Source organism: Spodoptera frugiperda, chromosome 21 (assembly GCF_023101765.2).
Source record: "Spodoptera frugiperda isolate SF20-4 chromosome 21, AGI-APGP_CSIRO_Sfru_2.0, whole genome shotgun sequence".
NCBI lineage: Eukaryota > Metazoa > Arthropoda > Insecta > Lepidoptera > Noctuidae > Spodoptera > Spodoptera frugiperda.
Window position 1 is genome coordinate 5,398,016 of NC_064232.1, and position 26,658 is coordinate 5,424,673.

The 26,658-nt window shown below is 40.2% G+C and overlaps 1 protein-coding gene across 3 annotated transcripts; it reads right to left on the reverse strand.

The window, feature by feature from the left end:
* Window positions 1–565: 565 nt before the first annotated feature.
* On the reverse strand, window positions 566–26,383 carry LOC118280404 (putative fatty acyl-CoA reductase CG5065). 3 transcript variants are annotated; one of them, XM_050701934.1, is made up of 13 exons: window positions 26,192–26,383; window positions 10,481–10,611; window positions 8,057–8,141; window positions 7,579–7,651; window positions 6,896–6,986; window positions 6,273–6,418; window positions 5,358–5,467; window positions 4,456–4,539; window positions 3,452–3,560; window positions 2,631–2,808; window positions 2,160–2,230; window positions 1,255–1,512; window positions 566–748 (listed from the first exon to the last, which is right to left on the reverse strand). In XM_050701934.1, the coding sequence occupies exons 1-13, from the start codon at window positions 26,280–26,282 to the stop codon at window positions 640–642; spliced, it is 1,536 nt and encodes a 511-aa protein (XP_050557891.1). In that variant the 5' UTR covers window positions 26,283–26,383; the 3' UTR covers window positions 566–639. The 3 variants fall into 3 exon arrangements, with proteins under 3 accessions (XP_050557891.1, XP_035456298.2, XP_050557890.1); XM_035600405.2 differs by lacking the exon at window positions 26,192–26,383 and adding an exon at window positions 12,037–12,295; XM_050701933.1 differs by lacking the exons at window positions 566–748; window positions 1,255–1,512; window positions 2,160–2,230; ... (7 more) ...; window positions 8,057–8,141; window positions 10,481–10,611 and adding exons at window positions 14,504–14,706; window positions 15,243–15,500; window positions 16,136–16,206; ... (7 more) ...; window positions 21,833–21,917; window positions 24,390–24,520 and having other exon boundaries at window positions 26,192–26,378.
* Window positions 26,384–26,658: the final 275 nt, after the last annotated feature.

Genomic DNA, 26,658 nt, shown 5'->3' on the forward strand with positions numbered 1-26,658 from the left:
TGGCTTCCACCAATCATATTTATTGGTTTACATAGCTTAGCACTGGTGGAAACGGACTCAGCTAAGCTATGTTTTTTATATGGAAAGATGCGTGCTATGGATGGCTTCCCTACTATTAATACATCGCATACTCGAGCTACGCATCTTCCTCGCACAGCTACATAGCTTAGTATCAGTGGAAACGGTCCTAAAGTTTCACGGCTTAGCGATTACTACTGGGCTTTTTTCGGTTTTTCGAAAATTCTCAGTAGTAGCACGGAGTCTAGAATTATGCCCAGTATATGGCAATAGGCTTACCCCCTATTACATGGGACTTATAACATACATGGTGAAAAACTGTTATACATTGTACAACGGCATTACATGGCGTAATATGCACCTCTGTCTACCCCTTCGGGGATAAAAGTCGTGAAGTTGTGTGTGAGTTGTGTATTGATTGGAAAAATATATCAGGGAAATTATACACTTGTTTTTTAAGAGTAACGTGCGCCTCACGCCACCTTATGTGTACCTCTGCCTAACCCCTTGGGAATAAAATACGTAAAGTTGCAAATAAGAAACATAATTAAATTTCAACACTTTTTATTCTAGTAACAAGCCTCAGAGTCAAACAAAACAATTTATGATAAGGATCTAGGTTTAATGCGACCATTCTGAAATAAACTTCTTAGTGTAGTTTAAGTTGAAGAACCACCAAAGTAGAGCGCCGTAGAATATAATTTTCGCTATAATTTCCACAATCACCATCCTGAAACAAATTAATCAATTAAGATAATTATGTTTTTAGTGTGGGAGAGCCATGCTTCGGCACGAATGGGCCGGCTCGACCGGAGTGATACCACGGCCTCACAGAAAACCGACATGAAACAACGCTTGCGTTGTGTTTCTTTGTGTCAGTGAGGTAACCGGAGGCCCGATTTCCCAACAACCCTTAAATTCCTAACCCCCAAAAGCCGGCAACGCACTTGTAACGCTGCTGGTATTTCAAATGTCCATGGGCGGCGGCGATTGCTTACCCTGATTGATTGGTGATCCGTCTGCTCGTTTACCGGCTTATACCATAAAATTAAATTTCTTAGTAGTAGCACGGAGTCTGGAATTGTGTGCAGTATATGGCAATAGGCTCACCCCCTATTACATGGGACTTATAACATAAATAGTGAAAAGTGGGTGTACATTTTACAGTGGCATAACATGCCGTAATGTGCACCTATACCTACCCCACTTTATCAGAATATGACTTTAATATCTTACCTCCTGTAATGTCTCTTGGCTTTCGGGAAATCCTCATCTTTTTCATGCAATAGGTACCTTCTGCAGCCTAGAGTAGCGTTTACGAAGAATTCATCCTGATCTACATTTTCCATGACATAGTAGAAATCCTTCATATCTTCCTCCTTGATCTTGGATCTCATGAGGACCAGGTTTTTATTGTCAAATGTCCATTGCTTCGTGATGTAGTATATGAGAGCCATGCTAGCTATGTATATGCGTCGTTGGATTTTGAACAGCCTGTTAATGAAATAAGATTTTTTAAATAAACGTTGCCCCACACTATGATTTTCTTCTGTATCGTGGGTGCATTTACAAACGCACAATTTTACAAACAGACCTAGACCCGTAACAACGATTTGTGGATCACACTAAGAGTAGCTCCGTGCGGGAATCGGACTCGCTACACGTAGCGTTGCAGCTGGTTGCCCAGCTACCGCATCAACCGCGCAGTCAAGCTTTAGAAGACACTTAGGAATCTCACGACAGTCTTTTATACCATTTGAATTGAACGGCCTAATATTTTTATGGCCATTCAAATAAATCGTGTACACAAAACTTCAGCTCAATTGGTTGAAGATATCTGCTTTAAAATTCAGTTCCTCGCAACTTTCACTTTACACACACAATCATCCCAATCCCCGATTCGCCCTTGAATAATTCCTAAAAAAAGCCGGCATCGCACTTGTGGCGCCTCTGGTGTCACCATCAGGTGATCTGTATGTTCGTTTACGGGTTTATACCATAAAAGACATACGCGGCTCGATTCAAGAGGAATGTTTATATGTATAATACATGCATAATATATCACCATTGCACCCATGCGAAGATGGGGCGGGTCGCTAGTTTATAATATTAGTAAGATGGTATAATAATTCTTCACTTACATAGGTTTCTTGCCGGCACACCATAGTATAGTATCCACTAACATGGCTGGAAGCAGATGCTGGATTAACAGCTGAAAACATCATTAAAAATCATTAGAATAATTTAACTGATTCAGCTGACGTGAAACAATGCTCGCGTTGTGTGAGTTAGGTTACCGGAGGCGCAATTACCCCCTTTTCGATCTTCCCATTCCCCGATGCCGATGCCCGAGCCATTAAACGAGTAGACGGACCACCTGATGGTAAGCAATCGCCGTCGCCCATGGACACTCAAAACACCAAAAACGTTGGAAGTGCGGTGCCGGCCTTTTGGGGAATTGAGAAAGAAGTTGAGTGAGGTTACCGGAGGACCAATTCCCCCCTTCCCAATCTTCCCAATCCCCGATTCCCTAACAACCCTTAAATTCTTAACCCCCAGAAGGCCGGCTCGTTTACGTGTGTTCCAAAAAAAAACGACTTTTAGTAGTTTACCTTAACATAGTACACAGTCCTTGAAGTAGTGAGGCCTCCGCCGGGAACCCATAGTATGTCGTTGAAGGGATAGGTCCAGGATATACGTTTGGCCTTCTCAATCATGTCTCCCATGGTGATGATGTTCAGCCTGCCGGAGCAGCAGTTGTAGATTGGCACATCATCGGTTGGTGATAGTCTGAAAGGGAAAGGAACAGACGTGAGAAGATCACAGCATACAGCTCATGCTGATCATTGGAACATGGCAATCGATGTATGGCATTGACAACGGCATAAACTAGTCTAGACTAATAAATAAAATTGGGGTATCTATTGATTATTAATATTTTTGATTGTATTGAAATAACTTTTTTCTACATGCATATGAATATGCATCATCAAAAATATGTTTTTTTTCAATTTTTTTCTGTCTGTCTGTTCCGGCTAAACTATTAAATTACTGGACCGATTTTGACTGGGACTTATAATAGAAACAACATCGGCTACAAGACTTTTATTTTAGAAAATATATTGTATTTTAGAAAAAGAATCTGTCAGTAGTTATTATTCTAAGCGGATGAAGTCACGGGCAACAGCTAGTAATTTCACTTAAAATTGTTGTCAATCTATATAATATACACAATTTTTTATTAATTCCTTTTTTTGGGGGGTGTTAGATCATCCAATGACTTCTTTCGCCATGGGCGAGGCGAGAGGGAGTATCAGACTCTTACTGACTAAAAATCACCCCGTTCCTACTCCTGATTTACGACCCCAGTTAGCCCGCTAGGTAGTCCGCAGCACATAGACTTTATGCCTTGAGTACCTGATCATCTACTTACTTCTTAGTTCCTCTCAACCAGGAAGCCACAATGAAGCTCTTGATGGCGATATCCACCGGCATGTAGTCTGCTATCAGGTCAGGGTCTGAATACATACTCCGCAGGATACCTGAAACATGGATGTTGAGACTTATTAACACACACACACAACTTCACGCCTTTTATCACCGAAGGGGTAGGCAGAGGTGCACATTACGGCACGTAATGCCGCTATACAATGTACACCCACATTTCACCATTTGTGTTATAAGTCCCATGTAATAGGGGGTGAGCCTATTGCTATATCCTGGACACAATTCCAGACCGAGAAATTATTCGAAAACCCGAAAAAAGCCCAGTAATACTTTGCCCGACCCGGAATTCGAACCGAGACCTCTTGTCTGGAAGTCGCACTTGCGACCGTTCGACCAACGACGCAGTTGAGACTTATTAAGAAACTTAATAATCCTTATCTACATAGATTTGAGATAAACACCCGCAATAAACATGTCATGCGATAACATCGCTAGAAGACTGATCGACAGACAGACATTTTTATTGTATGTATATTTGCTTTGACGTTAAAAATGCTGCTATTACAATTGTGTCAGAATGATCGATCATTGATACTGATCAATTGCTTTGTGCTCTTGCACTGGCAATAGAACAAAGCTATGTAGGTTGTATGGCTCCTTCCCTCTGGCACTGCTCAATGATCGCCTATTCTGACACAATTGTAATAGCAGACTAAGGCCTATAGATATAATAAATAATTAATGTAATTTTGATTCTGATTTTGGCTTTGACTTTGGATTTGGCTTTGGCTTTGATTTTGGCTTCGACTTTGACCTATACTTTGACATTGAGTTTGGGAAATCATCCAGTCGCCTCTCCAGCCTTGGATAAGGCGAAAGAAACTGTCAGACTCTTACTGACTAAAAACCACCGCATTCCTACTCCTGCTCTTCGAGCCGGAGCCCCGGTAACGGGCCCGGTAAGTGTAAGTATTGCAAATTCAATCTCACCTTTTCCACACCCTAACATGAGTCCAACAGGGCCATTGAAGTTCTCCACCCAGCCAGATACCGGTTCCTCCACACTTGAAATAACTGAAAACCAAATCTAATATATAAAATTCTCGTGTCACAGTTTTCGTTGCCATACTCCTCCGAAACGGCTTGACCGTTTGCAACATCTATTTTTCATCCCCCTAAATGTTAGGGGTAGTACAACCCTAATTTTTTTAATTTTCCGCAGACGAAGTCGCGGGCAGAAGCTAGTATAATATAATATCATTATCCATTATTTACCAGTCAGTAAGTCGTGGTGGCCTGGATGTTTAAAACCCATGTAACAAGGGGTAAGCCTATTGCCATATACTGGGCACAATTCCAGACTCCGTGCTACTACTGAAATTTTTCGAAAATCCCAATAAAGCCTAGTAATACTTTGCCGAATACGGGAATCGAACCCGAGACCTTTTGTTCGTCAGTCGCACTTGCGACCACTCGACCAACATGCCATTAAAATGGAATGTCGTGGTGGCCCGGAGGTTTAAGACACCCACTTCTCATACATGAGAGTGCGGGCTCGAAACCTACCAACGGCAAGTACCAATGTGACTTTTTCCGAGTTATATGCACTTTCTAAGATTATTTAGATACCACTGACTAACGGTGAACGAAAACATTGTGAGGAAGCTAAGCTATGGTTTTATATGGAAAGATGCGTGCTATGGATGGTTTCCCTACTATCGATTTATCGCATGCTCGAACTGCAAATCTTCCTCGCACAGCTACTTTACGGCGACCATCTACATAACTTGGTATCAGTGGAAACGGTCACACAATTTCCCAGCTTAGCTATTACATCCTCGCAGCATAGCTACGTAGCACATCCCTGGTGGAAAGCACCCTAAGGGTCTTACCAATGGAAGGTCTGATGATGACAACGGGAAGAATCCCTTTGTACTCCGCGACCACATTCTCTGCCAGCTGCTTGGAAAATGTGTAGGTGTTCGGTAACTCTCCTAGGAATCTGAAAGAGGAGACAACAGACTTGAAAGCTTCGCCGCCGCCCATGGACACCCGAAAGACCAAACTTGACCTTTCACATTTCACCTTTGACAGTTGACCTTTGATCCTTGACCTTTCACATTTCACCTTTGACAGTTGACCTTTGATCCTTGACCTTTCACCTTTGACCTTTCACCAAAAGTCAAAAGTCAAAGCATTTATTTCAATTAATCCTAAATAAGGCACTTTTGAAACGTCAAATTGAATTGTCCGTCAGTCTGTCTGTCAGTGAAGCTAGGCGCTCGTTCCAAAGTGTAGCTTCGAATGGAGAAGAACGAGCAAGAAACTCCATCGTTACTCTTTTAAAAAAAGGTTTTTTACAATATCTCTAATACACTATTTATCTATAGTATACTAGCAAATCCGGCAAACTCCGCTTCGCCACCAATGATTTTCCCTGTTTTCCTGCATTTCTCTTAAATTTTTCCTGAATTTTCTTTGCTACAAACCTTACGGAGTCCAAAACCTTTCCAACGAATGCAAAACCGTGGAAATCGGTTCGTGCGTTCTCGAGACATAGCGTCAGGAAGGAAAACCCGACTTATTTTTATATTATTATAGATATATGTAGGAACAATGTAACTACCATACGTCACCTTTCACCTTTGCCCTTTCACCTTCGACCTTTCACCTTCGTCCTTTCACCTTTCACCTTCGACCTTTGACCTTTCACCTTTACCTTTCACCTTTCACCTTTCACCTTTGACTTTTTTCACCTTTTGACTTATAAGACTCAAGTTTATGAAAAATCTACTCATTTCCCTTACTTAGGAGTGAGCACCTTCAAAGTATGAGGGTCGATGGTCTCACAGATCTCCAGGGTCTCTCTCCAGTCAGCGTGTGGGGGGTAGATGATCTCCTCCAGGGTCTCCCTGTTGGTGTTGGAGTACGAGGTCGACACGTGGATGAAGACCTGGCAATAGGGAGTATAAATCCATAAAGTAATGTATTTTTATGACTATGACTGTCTTTATATATATAATTCTTCTGTAAGTGTGTATGTCACTGAACTTCCTCTTAAACGACTGGACCGATTTTGATGAAATTTTTTGTGTGTGTTCAAGGGGATCTGAGAATGGTTTAGATTCACAATTTCGTCCGCTGGACAATGTTTTTTTAATTAGTTTTTAATTTATTAGTAGTTGTTGATTTTGGAATGTTTTACATCGGATCCGACAAATTTTCAAATTAACGACGTGTAGACAGGACAACGTCTGTCAGGTCCGCTAGTATTATTATAAATTCGAATTTTTTTTTTGTTTGTCAGCCTAAAATCATGAATAAACCACGCAGGCAATATTGCGCATAGCTACTATTATTTCATAATTGTTATGTGTGTGACTTGTGTGAGTGACTCAGGCAGTCACACACAGGCAGTCTATATACTCACATCTAAATTCCTGATGTCTGCTGCTAGTTCCACCATCTCCTTGGTACCTCGAAGGTTCATACGGATAGCATACTCCAGGGTATCGTCAAATCTGGAAGAGAGAAAGACTTAAGTTTAGAATTGAGTAGAAGAAAATCTACAAGGTCATGCGAGAGACTCTCAATGCATCGGGGATTGCAAGACGGTCTCCGGCTACCGTAAATGTGGGTCTGCGAACCGTGCGTAAAGCGAGCCTCACAAGAGGAATCAGACCACCACAGATGGGGCCCAGCAGGGCTGATGTCCGAACCGGAGCTGCGGACTACCTAGCGGGTTAACGGGGCTCCGGCTCGAAAAGCAGAATTCGGAACGGGGTGTTTTTAGTCAGTAAGAATCTGACACTCCCTTTCGCCTCGCACAAGGCGAGAGAAGTAAATAGATGATTTTCCCTCTCTTAAAAAAAGTGTTCGAAGTCTCACTGATAGATCCGAAACGAGGTGATCTGACAGAGAAGTAAAGTTATTGATATAGCTCTTAAAATCTTACCAATCCCCAATTCCCCATCAACCTTTAAATTCCAATCCCCCAAAAGGCCGGCAAGGCACTGGTAACGTCTCTGGTGTTTCAAGTGTCCATGGGCGGCGGCGATTGCTTACCATCAGGTGATACGTCTGCGTGTTCCATAAAAAAAAATACCAACATACCTGACACTGGCTGCGACATGGTATACAATGTTCACACGATTGACTATCAACGCACGGTCCTCTTCAGAAATACCTGGAATGGAACATTACGTACATTATTCTCAAGGCATATAACATTAGGAACAGTCCGCGACACAACTGCTGAACTTTGGGTCTTCGCTACAAAATAAGTGTGGGAGAGCCATGCTTCGGCACGAATGGGCCGGCTCGATCGGAGTGATACCAAGGCCTCACAGCAAACCGACGTGGAACAATGCTAGAATTGTATGAGTGAGGTTACCGGAGGCCCAATTACCCCCTTCCCAATTTTCCTATCTTCCAGAAATTGTTCCTTTTTAAAAAGCTGTCAACACACCTGTGACTCTTCTAGAGTTGCGAATGTCCATGGGCGGCTGGTGATGGTGCTTACCATCAGCTGACCAGTCTGCTAATTTGCCTCCTTTTCCATACAAAAAAAATCTGCACATTGTGGACTCACCCAAACCAAGTTCCATAACATCTCCGGCGATAACAAACACTTTGGATGCGAAGCCGGGTCTCTCTTTGCGAAGTCTATCGAACAACTGGAACATAAAACATGTGAACAACAACATGAGACATACTAAATTACTAGAAACCACGGTCTACCCACGTAACTATTCTGAGAAAATCTCTTTTAGTTTCGAGTCGCAGAGGGAACACTTGTCAACTCTTAAAATATCCGCGAAAAGGAATAAATATTATTAATTTCAGCCATGATTGTCCCGCTGCAGAGCAAAGGCCTCCCTACCCTCCTTCCACTCGTCTCTATGCAGGGCTTTCTGTGGCCAATTCTTTTCATAAGCAACAGTTTTATCCCGCTTTAGGGAACAGAGAGTAAAGTTCCCTAAGAAAAGGAGGATCCTCCAACCAGGCGAGATGATCAGCCTGGCGGGCTTTCTGCCCAACTGTTGTTTGTTGGGATTTTCTATCCATGTTATTTCGCATGTAAACTTCATATGTGCGATGCAGGATATTTGTGATGTCATCCGTTGATTTGCTCGTCGATAGTCTATGTGCGACTTTTGTCATCTGTCACTTGTTACTATTGTCAATGTGTCGCCACACCGCCATCTCCTTCTGGGTCTGCCGCGACGTCTGTTAACGTTGAGTAAACTCCACTCCTCGTTAAATGGGCTCCACTCAATGTCAATAGCTATTCTCATTAGTAAGACAAATAATAAATATTTCGTAAAATATTCATTATACTATAACATACCTACTTGCTCTATATATTGATCAATATCTTTGTATTATTATTACTCAAATATTACATATTTATGAAGCATACATTTTAAAATTTATGCTTCAGAAATAATACCAACAATTTTATTAACATATAATTGAAATTATTTTAACATACATAATTTGATATTCAATTTTCGTTCAAGGTCAAAAATATAGGTCTTAACGTCTGGACTTTTGATGACAAGCAGAGGTAGAGATATACAATAGGGCTCCGGCTCCTTTTTTATAGGAAACGAGCTACTTCCGCGCGGTTTCACCCGCTCTGCTCGGCTCCTATTGGTCATAGCGTGATGTTTTATAGCCTATAGTCTTCCTCGATTAATGCACTATCCAACACAAAAAGAATTATTCAATGTTCAAACTCAAAGTTCCGGAGATTAGCGCATTCAAACAAACAAACAAACAATAAAACAAACAAACTCTTCAGCTTTATAATATTAGTATAGAAGAAGAAGTATTAGTATAGAAGAAGATTTCCTGATCTACAAATTATGTCTAAGGTAATTTTGCGATAAAACTTACCGTTTTCAAGAAAATTGCGAAAATCCCATTTTTGGGTCTTCTTACCCCACTATTTTTTTTTCTTAAACGGTATCAATTGGGTCTTTTGACACAAAGTTTATGATTGTGATTTGAACATTTGTACCAATTTTTAGCTAAAGTGAATTTGTCGTGGATTTACTGATTTTTTGATCTAATTTGACCGGACTAATTCGGAATTAAACTTTTTTTGAGGGAAATCTAATGACTTCTCCCGCCTTGGGCGAGGCGAGAGGGACTTACTGACCAAAAACCACACCGTTCCTACTCCTGCTCTTCGAGCCGGAGCCCCGGTAAACCCGCTAGGTAGTCCGCAGCTCCGGATCACCTTATACATATTATTATAGGCCTTTCATTTCAACCTCGTAGATATATTTTTTTATTTAACACTTTCAATGTCGAAATCGATTCAATTATCGAAAAAAAAAATTTAGACACATAATAAGTAGATTTGTTCACCTACTGACCCCTATATATATAACTCAGCCGGTACATATATTACTTATATAAAAGAAAGTTCATAAATAACCAAATTACTGAATTGTTTATGTTCATTGCCTACGTCTGTACTTTATTTATCATTTACTATTTTAACAAACAACGCAACGCAAAGTTACGCCTTTTATCCCCGACGGGGTAGGCAGAGGTGCGCATTACGACACGTAATGCCGCTATACAATGTACATACACTTTTCACCATTTGTGTTACAAGTCCCATGTTATAGGGGGTGAGCCTATTGCCAAATACTGGGCACAATTCCAGACTCCGTGCTACTATTGAGAAATTTTCTAATAGCCGAAAAAACTTGAATAGAAACTCATACAACTGCTTCCACTGATCCGCATCGTACGGACCGCATCATCAGCAATGTCTATTATGACGTCATACAGAATGCGTACGATGCGTGTGATGTGTACGATGCGGGCCTGTGGAAGCTTATATTAATCTGCCATTTTCTGAGCGCTTATAACCTATCTACACCTTTTTACTTATAATATCTTTGGCCAAATCGATTTTTTCACAGTGCACAATCACACAATCTTTGTATTTGCTTCATTGGTTTGTTCCAAAAAAAAAAATTAACACAATACTTACAGGTACAGAGAACATTTTAGCCAATCTATCTTCTGGGTTCACTCCCTTCTTGCTTCTGAGAAGTACATAGATCCTGTCCAGGTCTGGGCAGGAGTACAGCAGCTTCTCCACCAGGACTTTGCCCATAAAACCTGGAAAAAAGAGAGGAGTATTTTTTTTTATATTTCATGGTACGACGTATGGCCGTTATCTCGCGATGAGGTGAGCCTCACCTAAGGCGTATAGATGCCATGTCTAAACGTAAACTGGCGAAACGTTACAAACCACGCCCCTCTCTATTTTCTTTCTCTAGCGATCCCATACTACAAACACGTTGACAATTGTCTACATTAGCACTTTCTGAGCGCACCTCTGTCTCGTAGGACGAGTGGTCGCAAGTGCGACTGCCGAATATGACGCTTCGGCTTCGATTCCCGCATTGGGCAAAGTGTTAGTGGTATTTTTCTGTTTTTCGAAAATTTCAATTTCAGTATATGGCCATAGGCTCACCCCTATTACATGGGACTTATAACACAAATAGTGAAAAGTGGGCGTACATTGTATAGTAACATTACGTGTCGTAATGTGCACCTCTGCCTACCCCTTCAGGGATAAAAGGCGTGACGTTGCGTACATACAATCAGCTAGTACACAATCATTTTTGAAAGTATCTAGAAATTTACCCAAAGGTCATTCAAAGAACAATTGAATATTACATAAATATTTGCGCCTAGCCTAAATTACGCAAGTCAGTCAAAATGTAATACATTTGAATAACATTGAATAAAAAATATTCCTACAAAATGTAACTAGCAGTCTGCATACATACAATGAAATGAATAAATGAATTTATTTTGTAAATAGGCTGCAAAAGAACGCTTTTACGGGTCAAAATTATTATTAAAAAATCTTATATTTTTTATGGATTTAGCCGGTAAATGAGCATATGGATTACCTAATGGTAAGTAATCGCCGCCGCCCATGGACACCCGCACACCAGAGGTATTACAAGTGCGTTAGCGGCCTTTTGGGGGTTAGGAATTATGAAAGGGGTAAACCACTTTTGTTCCTCTAGTAACCTGAGTAATAAAAGGAAACAACGCAAGCGTTGTTTCACGTCGGTTTTCTGTGAGGCCATGGTATCACTCCGGTTGAGCCGGCCTCTTCGTGCCGAAGCTTGGTTCTCCTAAAGAGAAAACCAACGTGCAACAATGCTTGCGTTGTGTGAGTGAGATTACCGGAAGCCCAATTACCCCCCTTCCCAATCTTTCTTAATTTCCGATTCCCTAACAACCCTTACATTCGTAACCACCAAGAGGCCGGCAATGTACTTGTGACGCCTCTAGTGTTTCGGGTGTCCATGTGCGATAACGATTGCTTACCATCAGGAAATCCGTCTGCTCATTTACCGGCTTCTACCTTAAAGAAAATGATCAGTATGAAATTTGGAACAGGGGTAGATTAACACAAGCTACTTTTTATCCCACGGAAACCAAGCGAAACCGCGGGCAGAAGCAAATTGGTACATCAATATGAGCACCCGTACCTCCGTTATTTTAAAATAAAATTAAGCTTACCCGAGGCTCCGGTAATAAAAACAGTTTTTCCTCTATAAAACTCCGGTATACTGGGCACGCCACTTAAATCTCTGTCCTCTAGAAAACCCATTTTTAATCACCAAAAAAAAACTACGTCACTGACAAGTTCAAAAGTTGTTTAATTTTTTAAATTAAGAACATCAATACAAAATTTAGCAAGTAAAAAAATCCAAAGTTAAATTTTTAAATTAAGAATTAAGAAAAATACTGGCCAGTACAGTAACCGTCAACCGTCTTAACCGAACTGAATTTGAATTCAGTTCTATGTTCGATATTTAAATGACATATATTGTTATTGATTAATAATTTCAACATGTCATGTATAGTTATTGTTTCACCCAATAGGAATTGAGTAGGTATAGTCGAAGTGCGTACGCGCTGACTAGAACTTATTAAAATTTAACAACTTGTGTCACTGTCTCTTCTTTGCTAATTGTGAATCGCGATTATTGTTCGGATGGGTAAAAGCGATAATTTCCCAAAAAAAAAACATCGTATCGTCACGCTTTTTACGCCTGAAGGGGTAGGCAGAGGTGAACATTACGGCACGTAATGCCACTGTACAATGTACATTGTACACCCGCTTTTCACCATTTGTGTTACAAGTCCCATGTAATAGGGGGTGAGCCTATTGCCATATACTGGGCACTTCTACTGGGTAATTGAACATCCAGTAACCTCACTCACAACAAAACACAACGCAAGCGTTGTTTCGGTTTTCTGTGAGGTCGTGGTATCACTCCGGTCGAGCCGGCCCATTCGTGCCGAAGCATGACTCTTCCACACTTTAAAATGTTATTTTCGATAACCAAAACATCAAAAATTAGTTTCTAATACACAATGAAAATTCATATAAAGTTAATTTATACAGAGACTATTTACTATTCTATATTATATTAGTATGTATATATATTTATGTATATTTATAGGTAATGCAAATATATACCTAATTATAATAATTTAAAATTATGTATAAGTAATTACCCAATTACTTTCTAGGTAGTTCAAATTCTTTCTACCTATATAATATTATATACACTAGCTACTTCCGCGCGGTTTCACCCGCTCTGCTTGGCTCCTATTGGTCATAGCGTGATGTTTTATAGCCTATAGCCTTCCTCGGTAAATGCACTATTCAACACAAAAAGAATTATTCAAATCGGACCAGCAGTTCCTGAGATTAGCGCGTTCAGACAAACAAACAAACTCTTCAGCTTTATAATATTAGTTAGTATAGATATGTATAATAATAATTTAAAATAGTGTCTTGTAATTATGAAAAAATATTTATGTACTAAAACTATTAAAAGATTGCCTCTTTGGTCGAGTGGTCGCAAGTGCGACTGCCGAACAAGGGGTTCCCGGGTCGGGCAAAGTACCTATTGCTAGGCTTTTTTCGGATTTTCGAAAATTTCTCGGTAGTAGCACGGAGTCTGGAATTGTGGCCAGTATATGGGAATAGACTCACCCCCTATTACATGGGACTTATAACATAAATGGTGAAGAAAAGCGGGTGTACTTTGTATAGCGACATTGCATGCCGTAATGAGCACCTCTGCCTACCCCTTCGGGGATAAAAGGCGTGACGTTGCTGTTTTTTATTCATATTTGAAAGATATGGGTGCACCCAGTATTTTCTTTTCATATCATTTTTCTTCAAACTCTCTCTCCATCTGTTTCACAATAGCAGGAGTAGACCATGGCGACGTTGCCGTACTGTGCACTAGCACGACGCGGCAACGTAACGTGGCGGGTTCGCATCGTTCCACGTTGACAACGACCCTAATTGGGTAGTTTCCTAGGTCAAAAATAAATTATTTTGATATTTCAATATAATAAGATATCCCAAAATAATCGTATTTTCATTCATTCATTTGACGATATACTTATTTATTTAATTTTTCTTGCTATTTTTTGTGTAATAAGTATGCTATTTGACGCAAAAAATTATGACGTCATAATTTGCAATGTCATACAAAATTCATAGAAAAGTAACGTTTTTGACATTTCGATAAAAGTATTGAATTTGACTAGTAGGATAATACCCTATTCTATTCAAATTCAAATTTATTTATTTGCTTAGATGTGGTACATGATGTAGGTGTTACATACAATAAAACAGGGGGCCTACTCCGGTTCTTGAATCCGAAGTTTCGTTTAATTTTCGGCCGTAGGTTTTATTGATTCACTAATGAAATTACTTAAAATAACGTTTTATTTTTAATTTCAAATCAAAACCTATTTATTTATCTTCATTTCATTCGTTCATTTTTGTTCACAAAAGTTCGCAATAAATAGAATTGTAGTACGAAATTTGCGAAGTTTCGGACGAAACTTCGTTTTTCGTTGAATTAGAGTAGACCCCCAGATCAGCACATTTACCATTATTGGCATGCAAATTGGTTAGGTATATTTTTAGAAAGGTTTAAATTAAATAAAAACACACTCGATTATAACACTTTTATTCTAAAAGCCTCATGTTTAAACAAATCAATTTATTTCCTAGATTTTATAGCTAATGTGTTGGTAATTCATTAAGATTCGTGGTATATTTGAGAAATCAGGTTTTGTATGCAGTTTAGGTTCAGGAACCACCAGAGTAGGGCGCTGTAGAACACAATCTGTACTATGATGTCCACGACTACCATTCTGGAAGGAAAAAAAATAAGGCATTATAAATAAATTAAACAAGAAAAATTGTTAAATTAAGCCATTATAAATAATAAGCAAGAAAAATTATGTTATATTAAATGGCCCTTGACATTTTAGAGATGAAACTGACATTTATATTGACTTTGACTTTCAACTTTTAACTTTTGCCTTTTAAGTTATAATATTTGACTTTGGTAACTTTGATTTTGACTTTGATGACTTTGAATTTGCCTGTCTTTAACTTTGATATTGATTTTTGCTTTGACATTGACTTTGATATTGACATTGACTTTGACATTGACTTTGACATTGACTTTGACATTGACTTTGACATTGACTTTGTCTTTGACATTGACTTTGACATTGACTTTGACAATGAAATTGACATTGACATTGACATTGACATTGACATTGACATTGATATTGACTTTGACATTGACTTTGACTTTGACTTTGACATTGACTTTGATTTTGACTTTAACATTACCAATAAAAATTTACTTTCAAAAAAAATATATAATTAAGAAACATACCTTTTATAATGTGCCATGGCTTTCGGCATATCTTCATCCTTCTCTTTCAAGAGGTACTTCTTACCTCCCTTCACAGCGTTCACGAAATATTTGTATTGATCAATATTTTCCATTTCATAATAGAAATGCTTCCTATCCTCGTCCTTGATCTTCGTTCTCATGAGTACCAGGTTTGTGTTGTCAAATGTCCATTGCTTCGTGATGTAGTATTGTAAGGCTAGGTTAGCTATGTAGATACGTCTTTGAACTTTGACCAGCCTGTAGGAGAAAAAAAAATGTTGATTATCACACACATAACGTCACGCCTTTTGTCCCCGAAGGGGTAGACAGAGGTGCACATTACGGCACATAATGCCGCTATACAATGTAGTGTACACCTACTTTTCACCATTTGTGTTATAAGTCTCATGTAATAGGGGGTGAGGCGCAATTCCAGACTCCGTGCTACTACTGACAAATGGAAAATCCGAAAAAAGTTCAGTAGTACTTTTTCCGACTCGGGAATCGAACCCGAGACCCCTTGTCTGGCAGTCGCACTTGTGACCACTTGACCAACGAGGCAGTCAATTATTATTTTTTTTCTCCTGTGTCGTGATTGTGATTCCAAAAATACCATTTCACACGCACGTGACTCCCAGACCCAATATAACAGTATGTGGATTACACAAAGCGTTGCTTCGCTACACGTTGCACGACAGCCAGTTGCCCAGCCACCGCGCCAACCGTGCAGTCAGAATTATTACGTATTATTAAGAACATCCATTTAAAAAACAATGTAATAGCACGAAGGCTGGAATTAGTACCTGATGAAATAGCAATAGGGTCATCCTGTATTACCTACATGGGACTCATAACAATGACTGAATTATAAATATGCAACTCTTCCCACTTACATTGGCTTTCTACCCGCCAACCAAAGGATAGTGTCCACGAAGATCGCTGGTAGCAGATGGAGTAATATCACCTGCAAACATAATGGAGAATAGGGATGATGACGGGGTATAAAAATTAAAAATCTATTTAGTCCGTCAGTTAGGTAATGAAAAAATATTAGACAATATTTTTTTATTATGTCATATAAGATAACAATGCTTACATAAAACGTGTTAAAGTTTAGGAGTGGGAGCTAACTACGTCACTATTCAGAATAAAACGTACTCAAAAATGACGTCACGTGATATTTAAAATCGATATATCTTCGAAAGTATTTGTTTCCGTAAATAAATGAAAAATACGTGTATAATATTTTAAAATAATCTACAAGACGGACATTACAATAAAAATTTGTCATCTGCCCTATTCATTACATACATTACTAGAGGCCTAATTTACTGATGAAAGAAGTGTGGGAGAGCCATAATTCGCCTCTACCGGAGTGAAACAACGCTTGCGTTGTGTTTCTTTGTGTGAGTGAGGTTACTGGAGGCTCAAATTATCCCCCTTCCCAATCCCCGAATCCTCAACAATCCTTAAATTCCTAACCCCCGAAAGGCCGGCAACGCAACGGTCTACGGGCGGCGATTGCTTACCATTAGTTAATCCATCTACTCATTTATTACCCTATTCCAAAAAATATTGTATTTTAAAGTTATTATTTACCTTAATATAATGTAAAGTCTTCGACTTGGTGAGGTCTCCACCAGGAGTCCACAGCATATCATTGACGGGCACTGACGGGTAGATCTGACGGCCCATGGCAATCATCTGCCCCATGGTAACGGTGTTTAGCTTACCAGCACAGCAGTTGTAGATGGGTAAGTCATCGTTTGGAGACAGTCTGCAAGGTATACGAACTGTTTTTATAGAGGACAATTAAACCTGGAGCTGCGGATTGACTAGTGGGTTACCGGAGCTCCGGCTCGAAAAGCAAGAGTAGGAACGGGGTGGTTTTTAGTCAGTAAGAGTCTGAATCCTCTCGTTTCGCCGAAGGCGGGAGAAGACATTGGTTGATTTTCTCCCCTCAACAAAAAATAGACAGTGAAAATACATATTCATATTACACTTCAAATGGGCTGGCTTGGCCATTGCAACATCGCCGCCGAAAATCTAACTCATCGATAATTTACTTCCAGATAAGCCGGTTGCAAGAAATGTGCATCCAGCGGCTTCTTGCGACCTTAATCAGGTCGTCTGTCCACCTTGTGGGTGGACGTCTTACACTGCGCTTGGCCTCAATTCGAGAACCTTTCTGCCCCTGCGGCCGACGTGGAACAACGCTTGCGTTGGTTTTTGTTGTATGAGTGAAGTTACTGGAGGCCCAATTACCCCTTCCCAATCCCCGATTCCCCAACAACTCTTAAACTCCTATCCCTCAAAAGGCCAGGAACGCACTTGCAGCGTCTTTGGTGTTTCAACTTTCCACGGGCGGCGGCGATTGCTTACCATCAGGGGCCTTAGTCTGCTATTACAACTGTTCGACCATTCAGGTCGAGCAGTGCGAGAGGGACGGAGCTATACAACCTTCATAGCTCCGTCCCTCTCGCACAGCTCAGTATCGACCATTCTGACACAATTGTAATAGCAGACTAAGGTTCCAGGTGATCCGTCAGCTCGTTTACCGACTTATATCATAAAAAGTTGAGTCGTTTCTTATGGTAGATCAGCCTAAAAATAATCATCTACTTACTCCTTAGTTCCTCTCAACCAGGAAGCCACAATGAAACTCTTGATGGAGATATCTACAGGCATATAATCTGCTACCAGGTCAGGGTCTGTGTACATACTCCGCAGGATACCTGTAATTACACAAAATAATCTTTAAAATAGTTAAATTATTACACGAAACAACGCTTAAGTTGTATTTCGTCGTGTGAGTGAGGTTACCGGAGGCCTTTTTATGTAGAGAATCTAACCAACAGAAGATAATGATAAAGGTTTTTATTATATCACAGTTAATCACTTATTTAATAGTATGAAAGGGGTAGATTAGGTAAGTTTTAATAAACTGCACGAGCTGGAGAAACCGACGTTAAACAATGGGCCGCGGCGATTGCTTACCATCAGGTGATCGTTTACGGCTTATACCTTAAAAAACCCCAATCCTCAATTTCTTAAAGCTTACCTTTTCCACAAGCCGCCAACAGAGCTGCAGGTCCATTGAAGTTCTCAATCCACCCTGGCACGGGCTCCTCCACGCTGGATATTACTGAAAAAAAAAACACACGCAATAAATAAAAAAATAAAATCTCTTGATCCTTTTAAGAAAGAAAAGCTAGACTGATCTTTGCATCACCTCATATATGCTCAGAATTTTTGGGCAATATTTAAACACTATCTAATATTTTAATGGAACTTGAGGCAAAGGATTTTCATACGGTTCATCTGATGGTACAAGCTATCAGCCAAATGGACACCCGTAACAATAGAGATGCGTTGTCAGCCTTTTAAGAAAGAATAAGCTTTCTTTCGAAGGTTTGAAGATCGTATCGGTTCGGAAATATCGCCGCCGACAGCTCATTCCACAGTTTTGCTGTGCGAGGCAGAAAGTTTTACCGTTGGGCCAGCTCAACCATGATACCATAGCCTCATCCTCTCAGCGTTAAACAACGCGTTATGTAGCTGTGTGAGTGAGGTTACTGGAGAAGTATCTAAGAGCCATGCTTCGGTAATGAATTGGGCCGGCTCGTCGGATGATACCACGGCCTCACAGAAAACCGACGTGAAGCAACTACTTGCGTTGTGTTTCAATGTGTGAGTGAGGTCTACCGGAGGCCCAATTACCCCTTCCAATTTTTCCCCATCCCCGATTCCCGAACATAAATCCCCTAACTCCCTAAAAAGCCGGCAACGCACTTTTAACGCCTTTGGTGTTTCAAGTGTCCATGGGCGGCGACAAACGATTGCTAACCATCAGGTAATACGTCTGCTCGATTGCCGGCTTGTTCCATGAAAAAAAAAAAAAACTCAATCGCCCCACAAAATACTGGTAACGCACTTATTATAATTGCCCTGGTATTGCGGGTGTCAATGTGTGGTGCTTATTGCTTACCATAAGTATGATTAGTACGGCTTCTAAAAACTTAATTATTAAAGACTACTGGATGAAGTAAGGGTCTTACCAATGGAAGGTCTGATGATGACAATGGGTAGAATCCCTTTGTACTCCGCGACCACATTCTCTGCCAACTGCTTGGAAAATGTGTAGGTGTTCGGTAACTCTCCTAGGAATCTGAAAGAGGAGACAACAGTTTAAATTATTTATTAATTGTATAGATAACGAAAACGTCGTGGTGGCCCGGAGGTTTATAGGTAAGCGACCACAGGCCCGCCTCGTATGCATCGTACGCATCGGACGGATCGCATCAAACGGATTATTTTTTCAGACTAGCCGACGCCAGTAAAGTTAGCAATCGGATTGCCGATGCCACTTTTTCTTCGGATTTTTGGCGTCGGCATTCCGTATGACTTCATCTGTACGCGTCGCATGTAGGCATTGCCAATGCGGTCCGTACGATGCGGATCAGTGGACGCTGTTGTATGAGTTTCTATACAAGACAAACTAAAATCCGTTGCGTGCGATACTGTACGATGCGGATCAGTGAACGCAGTTGTATGAGTTTCTATACAAGACAAACTAAAATCCGTTGCATACGATGCGTAAATAAAACCGTTTAGTCAAAAAGGTTGACAACTTACTTTGGAGTAAGCACCTTCAACGTATGAGAGTCAGTTGTCTCGCAAATGTTCAGGGTTTCTCTCCAGTCAGCGTGAGGAGGGTAGACGATCTCCTCCAGTGTCTCTCTGTTGGTGTTTGCATACGAAGTGGACACGTGGACAAAAACCTGGAAGTATGAACGACTTGACTGTAGTTTTATGAGAAACATGGTTACCTATTTTTAACCGACTTCAAAAAAGAAAGGAGGATGTTTATCTTTTTTTTTTTAATGTTACATCATACTAGTAGGTGTCGTAAACTGCCTGGTTGGTCGAGTGGTCGCACGTGCGACTAGGGGTCTCGGGTTCGATTCCCTTGTCGGGCAAACTATTACTGGGCTTTTTACGGAAATTTCTCAGTAGTAGCACGATGTCTAGACTTGTGCCCAGTATATGTTCAATAGTTGTTCAATAGGCTCTCCCCCTATTACATGGGACTTATAACACAAATGGTAAAAAGTGGGTGTACATTGTATAGCGGCATTGTGTAACGTTGCAAGTAATTATAGATATTTTATTGAATTGAAATTGCACTGAGATTGAGTTTGGTTTGGACGCATCGTAATGATAAAATTCTTAAGCATATCTACTAACATTTAAATTCCTGATGTCTGCTGCTAGTTCCACCATCTCCTTAGTACCTCGGAGGTTCATACGGATAGCATACTCCAAGGGATCATCAAATCTGGAAAAATGCAAGACCTAATTAGTACTTTTTTCATGGTCTAGTGGCAAACTGGCAAATGGATTTCCTGATGCTAAGCGATCAACGTCGCCTATGGCAACACTAAAGGAGTCACAATATTTTGCTGGACTTTTTTTAATGAGACAAACCCACCACAACCTCCCACACTGCTGCAACCATGGGAGATCCATGCTAGCAAGTAGATGGGCCGGCTCGAACCATGATACCACGGCCTCACACAAATGACGTGAAACAACGCTTGCATTGTGTTTCGTTGTATGAGTCATGTCAATCCGATTCCCCAAATACCTAATCACCCAAATCAAATACCTAACCCCCAAAAGGCCGGTAACGCACTTTTAACGCGTCTGGTGTTTCGGGTGTATTTGAGTGTATGGGCAATTGCTTGCCATCAAGTGATCCGTCTACTCGTTTACCGACTGATATACGGCCTCATACAAAAAACACACGGAAACTGGCTGGTGATACTTGCAATTGTGGTATGCATGAAGTTTACCAAAGGCCCAATGCTCCCCATTAGCTTTGAAATGGCTTCACATACCTAACGCTAGCTGCCACATGGTACACGATGTTCACACGGTTGACGATCAGTGCGCGGTCCTCTTCAGATATACCTGGAATGGAACATGACATCAGGACGTATTAAATCATAGATTTAGTTTTTTACCGTAAAAATCGTATGGAAAATTTACTGGCATTGACTGCATTTAAACCACATATTACTGTTATCATTTTGGCTATCAATATACGAATTGTGAGCGAAATAGGCCAGTATGGCCAAAAAGTGCATTTTTATCTTTTAACTACATTTGAACACTCATTTACAAAAACATGCCGCGCCACATGTCCGTAACATTCCTAGACAACCTACAACATTACAGCTCTTCTGTGGTCAAGTTACAGGGAACTGTTCACAAATAATCTGGATTACTAAACTTGATTTATTTATCATTGTTATAAAATCTCAATGTTTTAATTATCGGTTTTCGTTGTATTATGCTTCTGTGGACGATGTACTACTTGTACTTTCATTTAAGTCCATATGAATGATCTTCATACTGTATAATAATGGGTCAACATTAGGCCACTATTTAACCTGGTGATAAGCGATGATGCGGCCTGCGGAGCACCTCTACCCCAATGTTTACCTAAGTGGTCGTCTGTCCTCCTTATGGGTGATAAACTCCCTAACACAACCCAACAGATAAGCAATCTAAAGGTTCCAACTCACCCAAACCAAGTTCCATAACATCTCCGGCGATTACAAACACTTGGGATTCGAAGCCGGGTCTCTCTTTGCGAAGTCTATCGAACAACTGGAACATAAAACATGTTAACATTAGCTCATGACGATACCTAAGTACGTGTGTCGCCTGGACAGTCAACCTCGCTACATCCTTGTTGACTGGACATCTACACTACATGAGCTGCTGTTTACATGTGAACATTAGCTCATGACGCTACCTAAGTACGTGTTTCGCCTCGACAGTCAACCTGGCTACATCCTCGTTGACTGGACATCTACACTACATGAGCTGCTGCTTACATGTGAACATTAATTACCTCATGACGATACCTAAGTACGTGTGTCGCCTGGACAGTCAACCTCGCTACATCCTTGTTGACTGGACATCTACACTACATGAGCTGCTGTTTACATGTGAACATTAGCTCATGACGATACCTAAGTACGTGTGTCGCCTGGACAGTCAACCTCGCTACATCCTTGTTGACTGGACATCTACACTACATGAGCTGCTGTTTACATGTGAACATTAGCTCATGGCGATACCTAAGTACGTGTGTCGCCTGGACAGTCAACCTCGCTACATCCTTGTTGACTGGACATCTACACTACATGAGTTGCTGTTTACATGTGAACATTAATTAGCTCATGACGATACCTAAGTACGTGTGTCGCCTGGACAGTCAACCTCGCTACATCCTTGTTGACTGGACATCTACACTACATGAGCTGCTGTTTACATGTGAACATTAGCTCATGGCGATACCTAAGTACGTGTGTCGCCTGGACAGTCAACCTCGCTACATCCTTGTTGACTGGCCATCTACACTACATGAGTTGCTGTTTACATGTGAACATTAATTAGCTCATGACGATACCTAAGTACGTGTGTCGCCTGGACAGTCAACCTCGCTACATCCTTGTTGACTGGACATCTACACTACATGAGCTGTTTACATGTGAACATTAGCTCATGACGATATAATATTATCGCGTGTTTTAACCGCTGATTAAGTAATTTTGCTATTTACAATGACTTGCTAGATTTATTATACAGTATATGAAACTTACATGTACGTACCTACTGTAGTAAATTCATGAATCATCTACATATGAATGAAACAATTAAAAAGAAATGAATAAATGAAATTTTAAAGGTCTCATTGGCGGTGGCACGGGCATTGGATCGCTCGATTCCCTACAATTTGGTTGAGTTGGGCGGTGATGGTGTACGTGTCATTGTACGAGTACAGTGACGATATTTATTTATTTATTAACGTGTAACATCATGCTTTTTATATACTATAACGCTATACAATGTACACCCACTTTTCACAAATTGTGTTACAAGTCCCATGTAATATGTATCCCATGTGAGCCTATTGCTATATACTGGGCACTACTGATGAATTTTCGAAACACCAAAAAAACCCAATAATACTTTGCCCGACCTGGGAATCTTACCTATTTATTTTACTGATATATTTTGTGCATTTATTTACTGAATGAAACACGTAAACGTGCAGACGTATCACCTGATGGTAAGCAATCGCCTTTGCCCATGGACACTTGAAACACCAACGTTACAAGAGCGTTGCCGGCATTTTGGAGGTCCGGTAGTCGCATTTATTTGCGAAGCATTTATTTATTTATTTTATGTATTTAGTTACCTTTAGGCATTACGTTGCATTCTATTATGTTATGTAAGTATATAACAACGCATAATTTTGTTAATTTCTTGCGTAAATGCAGACAACAGAACAACTTAAAAATAAATCAAATCAAATAGCTATTTGTTTGTTCTTGAACAGTATTCTATTCGATTTTGACATTTGACATTTGACAAACAACGTACGATAACAAAAAGAATTAATAATTTATTAATTTGTTTCGTTTACTATTGTTTTGTACAGGACTAGCTATTGCGTGAGGCTTTGCCCTTGTGGTCTATTTTCAATTATTACCACCCCTACTCGTCATGTGGGTATGTGACATCCATGACACTCGACTATACATTTGATAGAGACAGGGAAGAAGCGGTGTCTAATCAACGTACATTTTATACTTCTAGACTAATAAATAAATAAAATTGGAGTGTCTTTTTGAAATATTGAAATAAACATTTTATAATTTTTATCGATCTGTCTGTCTGTTTGTTTGTTCTGGCTAACCTTTGAAATGGCTGGACCGATTTTGACGGAACTTTGATTGGCAGGTTACTGATGTGCTATGGCGTTACTAATGGCTACTTTTATTTGACGACATGACACACTTGTAACACCAGAGGAGCTCTACGAGTGCATTACCAACCCTTAAGAAGAGACCTCCCCCCTCATTACCCCCCCCCCCTACCCCGCACACACGCATGATATCACTACGGATCAAGCCGACCTATTCATGCCGAAGCATGGCTCTCTCACCCAAGCCGTTACCAGCATTAACGTATCAGCCACAAACTTAACCTGCTTGAACATAGGTCTCCCCAAAGACTTCCAGATAAATAGATTATACATATGATTCGAATGAAGTAGGTAATACTCACTGGTGCAGCTAAGATCTGTGCCAGTCTATCTTCTGATTTCACACCCTTCTTGTTTCTCAGAAGAATATAGATCCTATCCAGGTCTGGGCAGGAGTACAGCAGCTTCTCCACCAGGACTTTGCCCATAAAACCTGGAAGGAAATATAGTAAATATTACTTATTTTATACATTCTTAAATATTAAAGTGTGGGAGAGCCATGCTTCGGCACGAATGGGCCGGCTCGACTGGAGTTATACCACGGCCTCATAGAAAACCGACGTGAAACAACGCTTGCGTTGTATGAGTGAGGTTACCGGAGGCCCAATTCCCCCTTCTCAATCTCCGACTCCCCAACAACCCTTAAATTCCTAACCCCTAAAAGGCCGGCAATGCACTTGTAAGTTTGTAACATCTCTGGTGTTTCACCGTGTGTCCATGGGTGGCGGCGATTGCTTACCATCAGGTGATCCGTATGCTCGTTTACCGGCGAATTACATAAAAAGAAAACAGGCAGCTGATACACCAAGAAGTAACTTGGCAAAATTTATTAAAAAAAAATTAAAACAAGAAAAAGTTATGTCCTAAAATTCATAACCTATGCAGACAAAATTCCAAGAAGTATTTTATTCTGGAATTATTTTTTAAGTCACATACTCCGTAATTTACGCGAACGAAGCCGCGGGCTTTAGCTAGTTCATGAATATAATTATTATTCATTTATTGTGTCTGTCCTCAAAGTCGTTATAATGCATACAACTTGCGTCAGCAGAAAAGGGTGCATCGCACTGTGAGTTACCTAACTACCACATTTGACCTCATTGGAACAATGTCTACACATATCTTACTAATATAATGAAAGAAATTAAAGTTTAAAACATAATTTAAACGTAATACTATATAAATCCACATGAAATAAAAACTTTAATAAGTAAGTAATAAATATGTACAATTAATATTATATAAAATTTTAAACTAAAACAAAGAAAAATAAATCATAATCTTATAAGCAATCGCCGCCGCCTATGAATACCCGAAACACTAGAGGCGTTACAATAGGGTTGCCGGCATTTTAAGGGCTTGGAATTTAAGGGTTGCTAGGTTGAACCGGGGATTGGAAAGGGGAATTGGGCCTCCGGTAACCTCACTCACACAACGAAACACAACGCAAGCGTTGATTCACGTCGGTTTTCTGTGAGTGAAATCACTCCGGTTGAGCCGGCCCATTCGAGCCGAAGCATGGCTCCCACACTTATATTATAAATTAAATCCATGACCAGATGACCTTTGGCTCATTCAACCAATAAGGCAGTTGATAATTATTTATAGTTGGATCAACACAATATCTTTTTTCTTTTATCCCGGAAGGGGTAGGCAGAGGTGCACATTTTTTTTTATATTAACTATAGGTTCACGCTTGACCGGTGGATGCGGTCGACGATGGAGCGCGCTTACCTAGAAGTAACCTATTCACTCTTGATTTAAAGATTCCAGGGTTGTAGCTTTCGGGAAACACAGACTCCGGCACGTAATGCCGCTGTACAATTTACACCAACTTTTCACCATTTGTGTAAAATGTCCCATGTAACAGGGGGTGAGCCTATTGCCATGTACTGGGAACAATTCCAGACTTCGTACTATAACTGAGACATTTTCGAAGAACCGAAAATAGCCTAGTAATACTTTGCCCGACCCGGGAATCGTGACGGACGGACGTGTCGAAGAACGAGGCAGTCGTCGTTTCTAATTCGATGTCAATTTGCAAGTCCCTTGATGTCTAACTTAACAAGGTTTCACTGTAATTAAAAATAAAAATAGAACTTACCCGAGGCTCCGGTAATAAAAACAGTTTTTCCTCTATAAAACTCCGGTATACTGGGCACGCCACTTAAATCTCTGTCCTCTAGAAAACCCATTTTTAAATACTAAAACACTAAAAAAAAATTATTAAAAAATAAAACGTCAAAAGACTGCAACCGTCAACGAGTTTCAACGGACTGAATTCGAATTCTCTATTCGAAATTCAAATACCCTTATTATTGGTTCATTTGAATTTCAACCAATCATGTATTAGATTATATTTTTTTATCCAATAGCAATTGAAACAATAGCGTCGGCTGCGTCTGCGCAGGTTGTCGTCTTCAGTAAATTGATACTTTGATGATTACTAGATTTTGTTAAGGCGAATCACTTTACAAATGGTCATTGTTTAAAACAAAGGATTGCCCGTGACTTTGTCCGCGTTTTTGCATGAATTTATTTTCTTAGTGTTGTTATCAAATAAGCGACATT

Bases quoted from the DNA above. Each gene is read 5' to 3' on its own strand.
- LOC118280404 (XM_050701933.1), bottom strand. From the start codon at position 26,282: ATGGGTTTTCTAGAGGACAGAGATTTAAGTGGCGTGCCCAGTATACCG. The intron at 21,216-21,832 runs GTGAGTTGGAAC...GTTCCATTCCAG, and splicing joins TGTTATGGAACTTGGTTTGG to GTATATCTGAAGAGGACCGC. The intron at 16,207-16,841 runs GTAAATAATAAC...TTATGTTTGCAG, and splicing joins AGACTTTACATTATATTAAG to GTGATATTACTCCATCTGCT.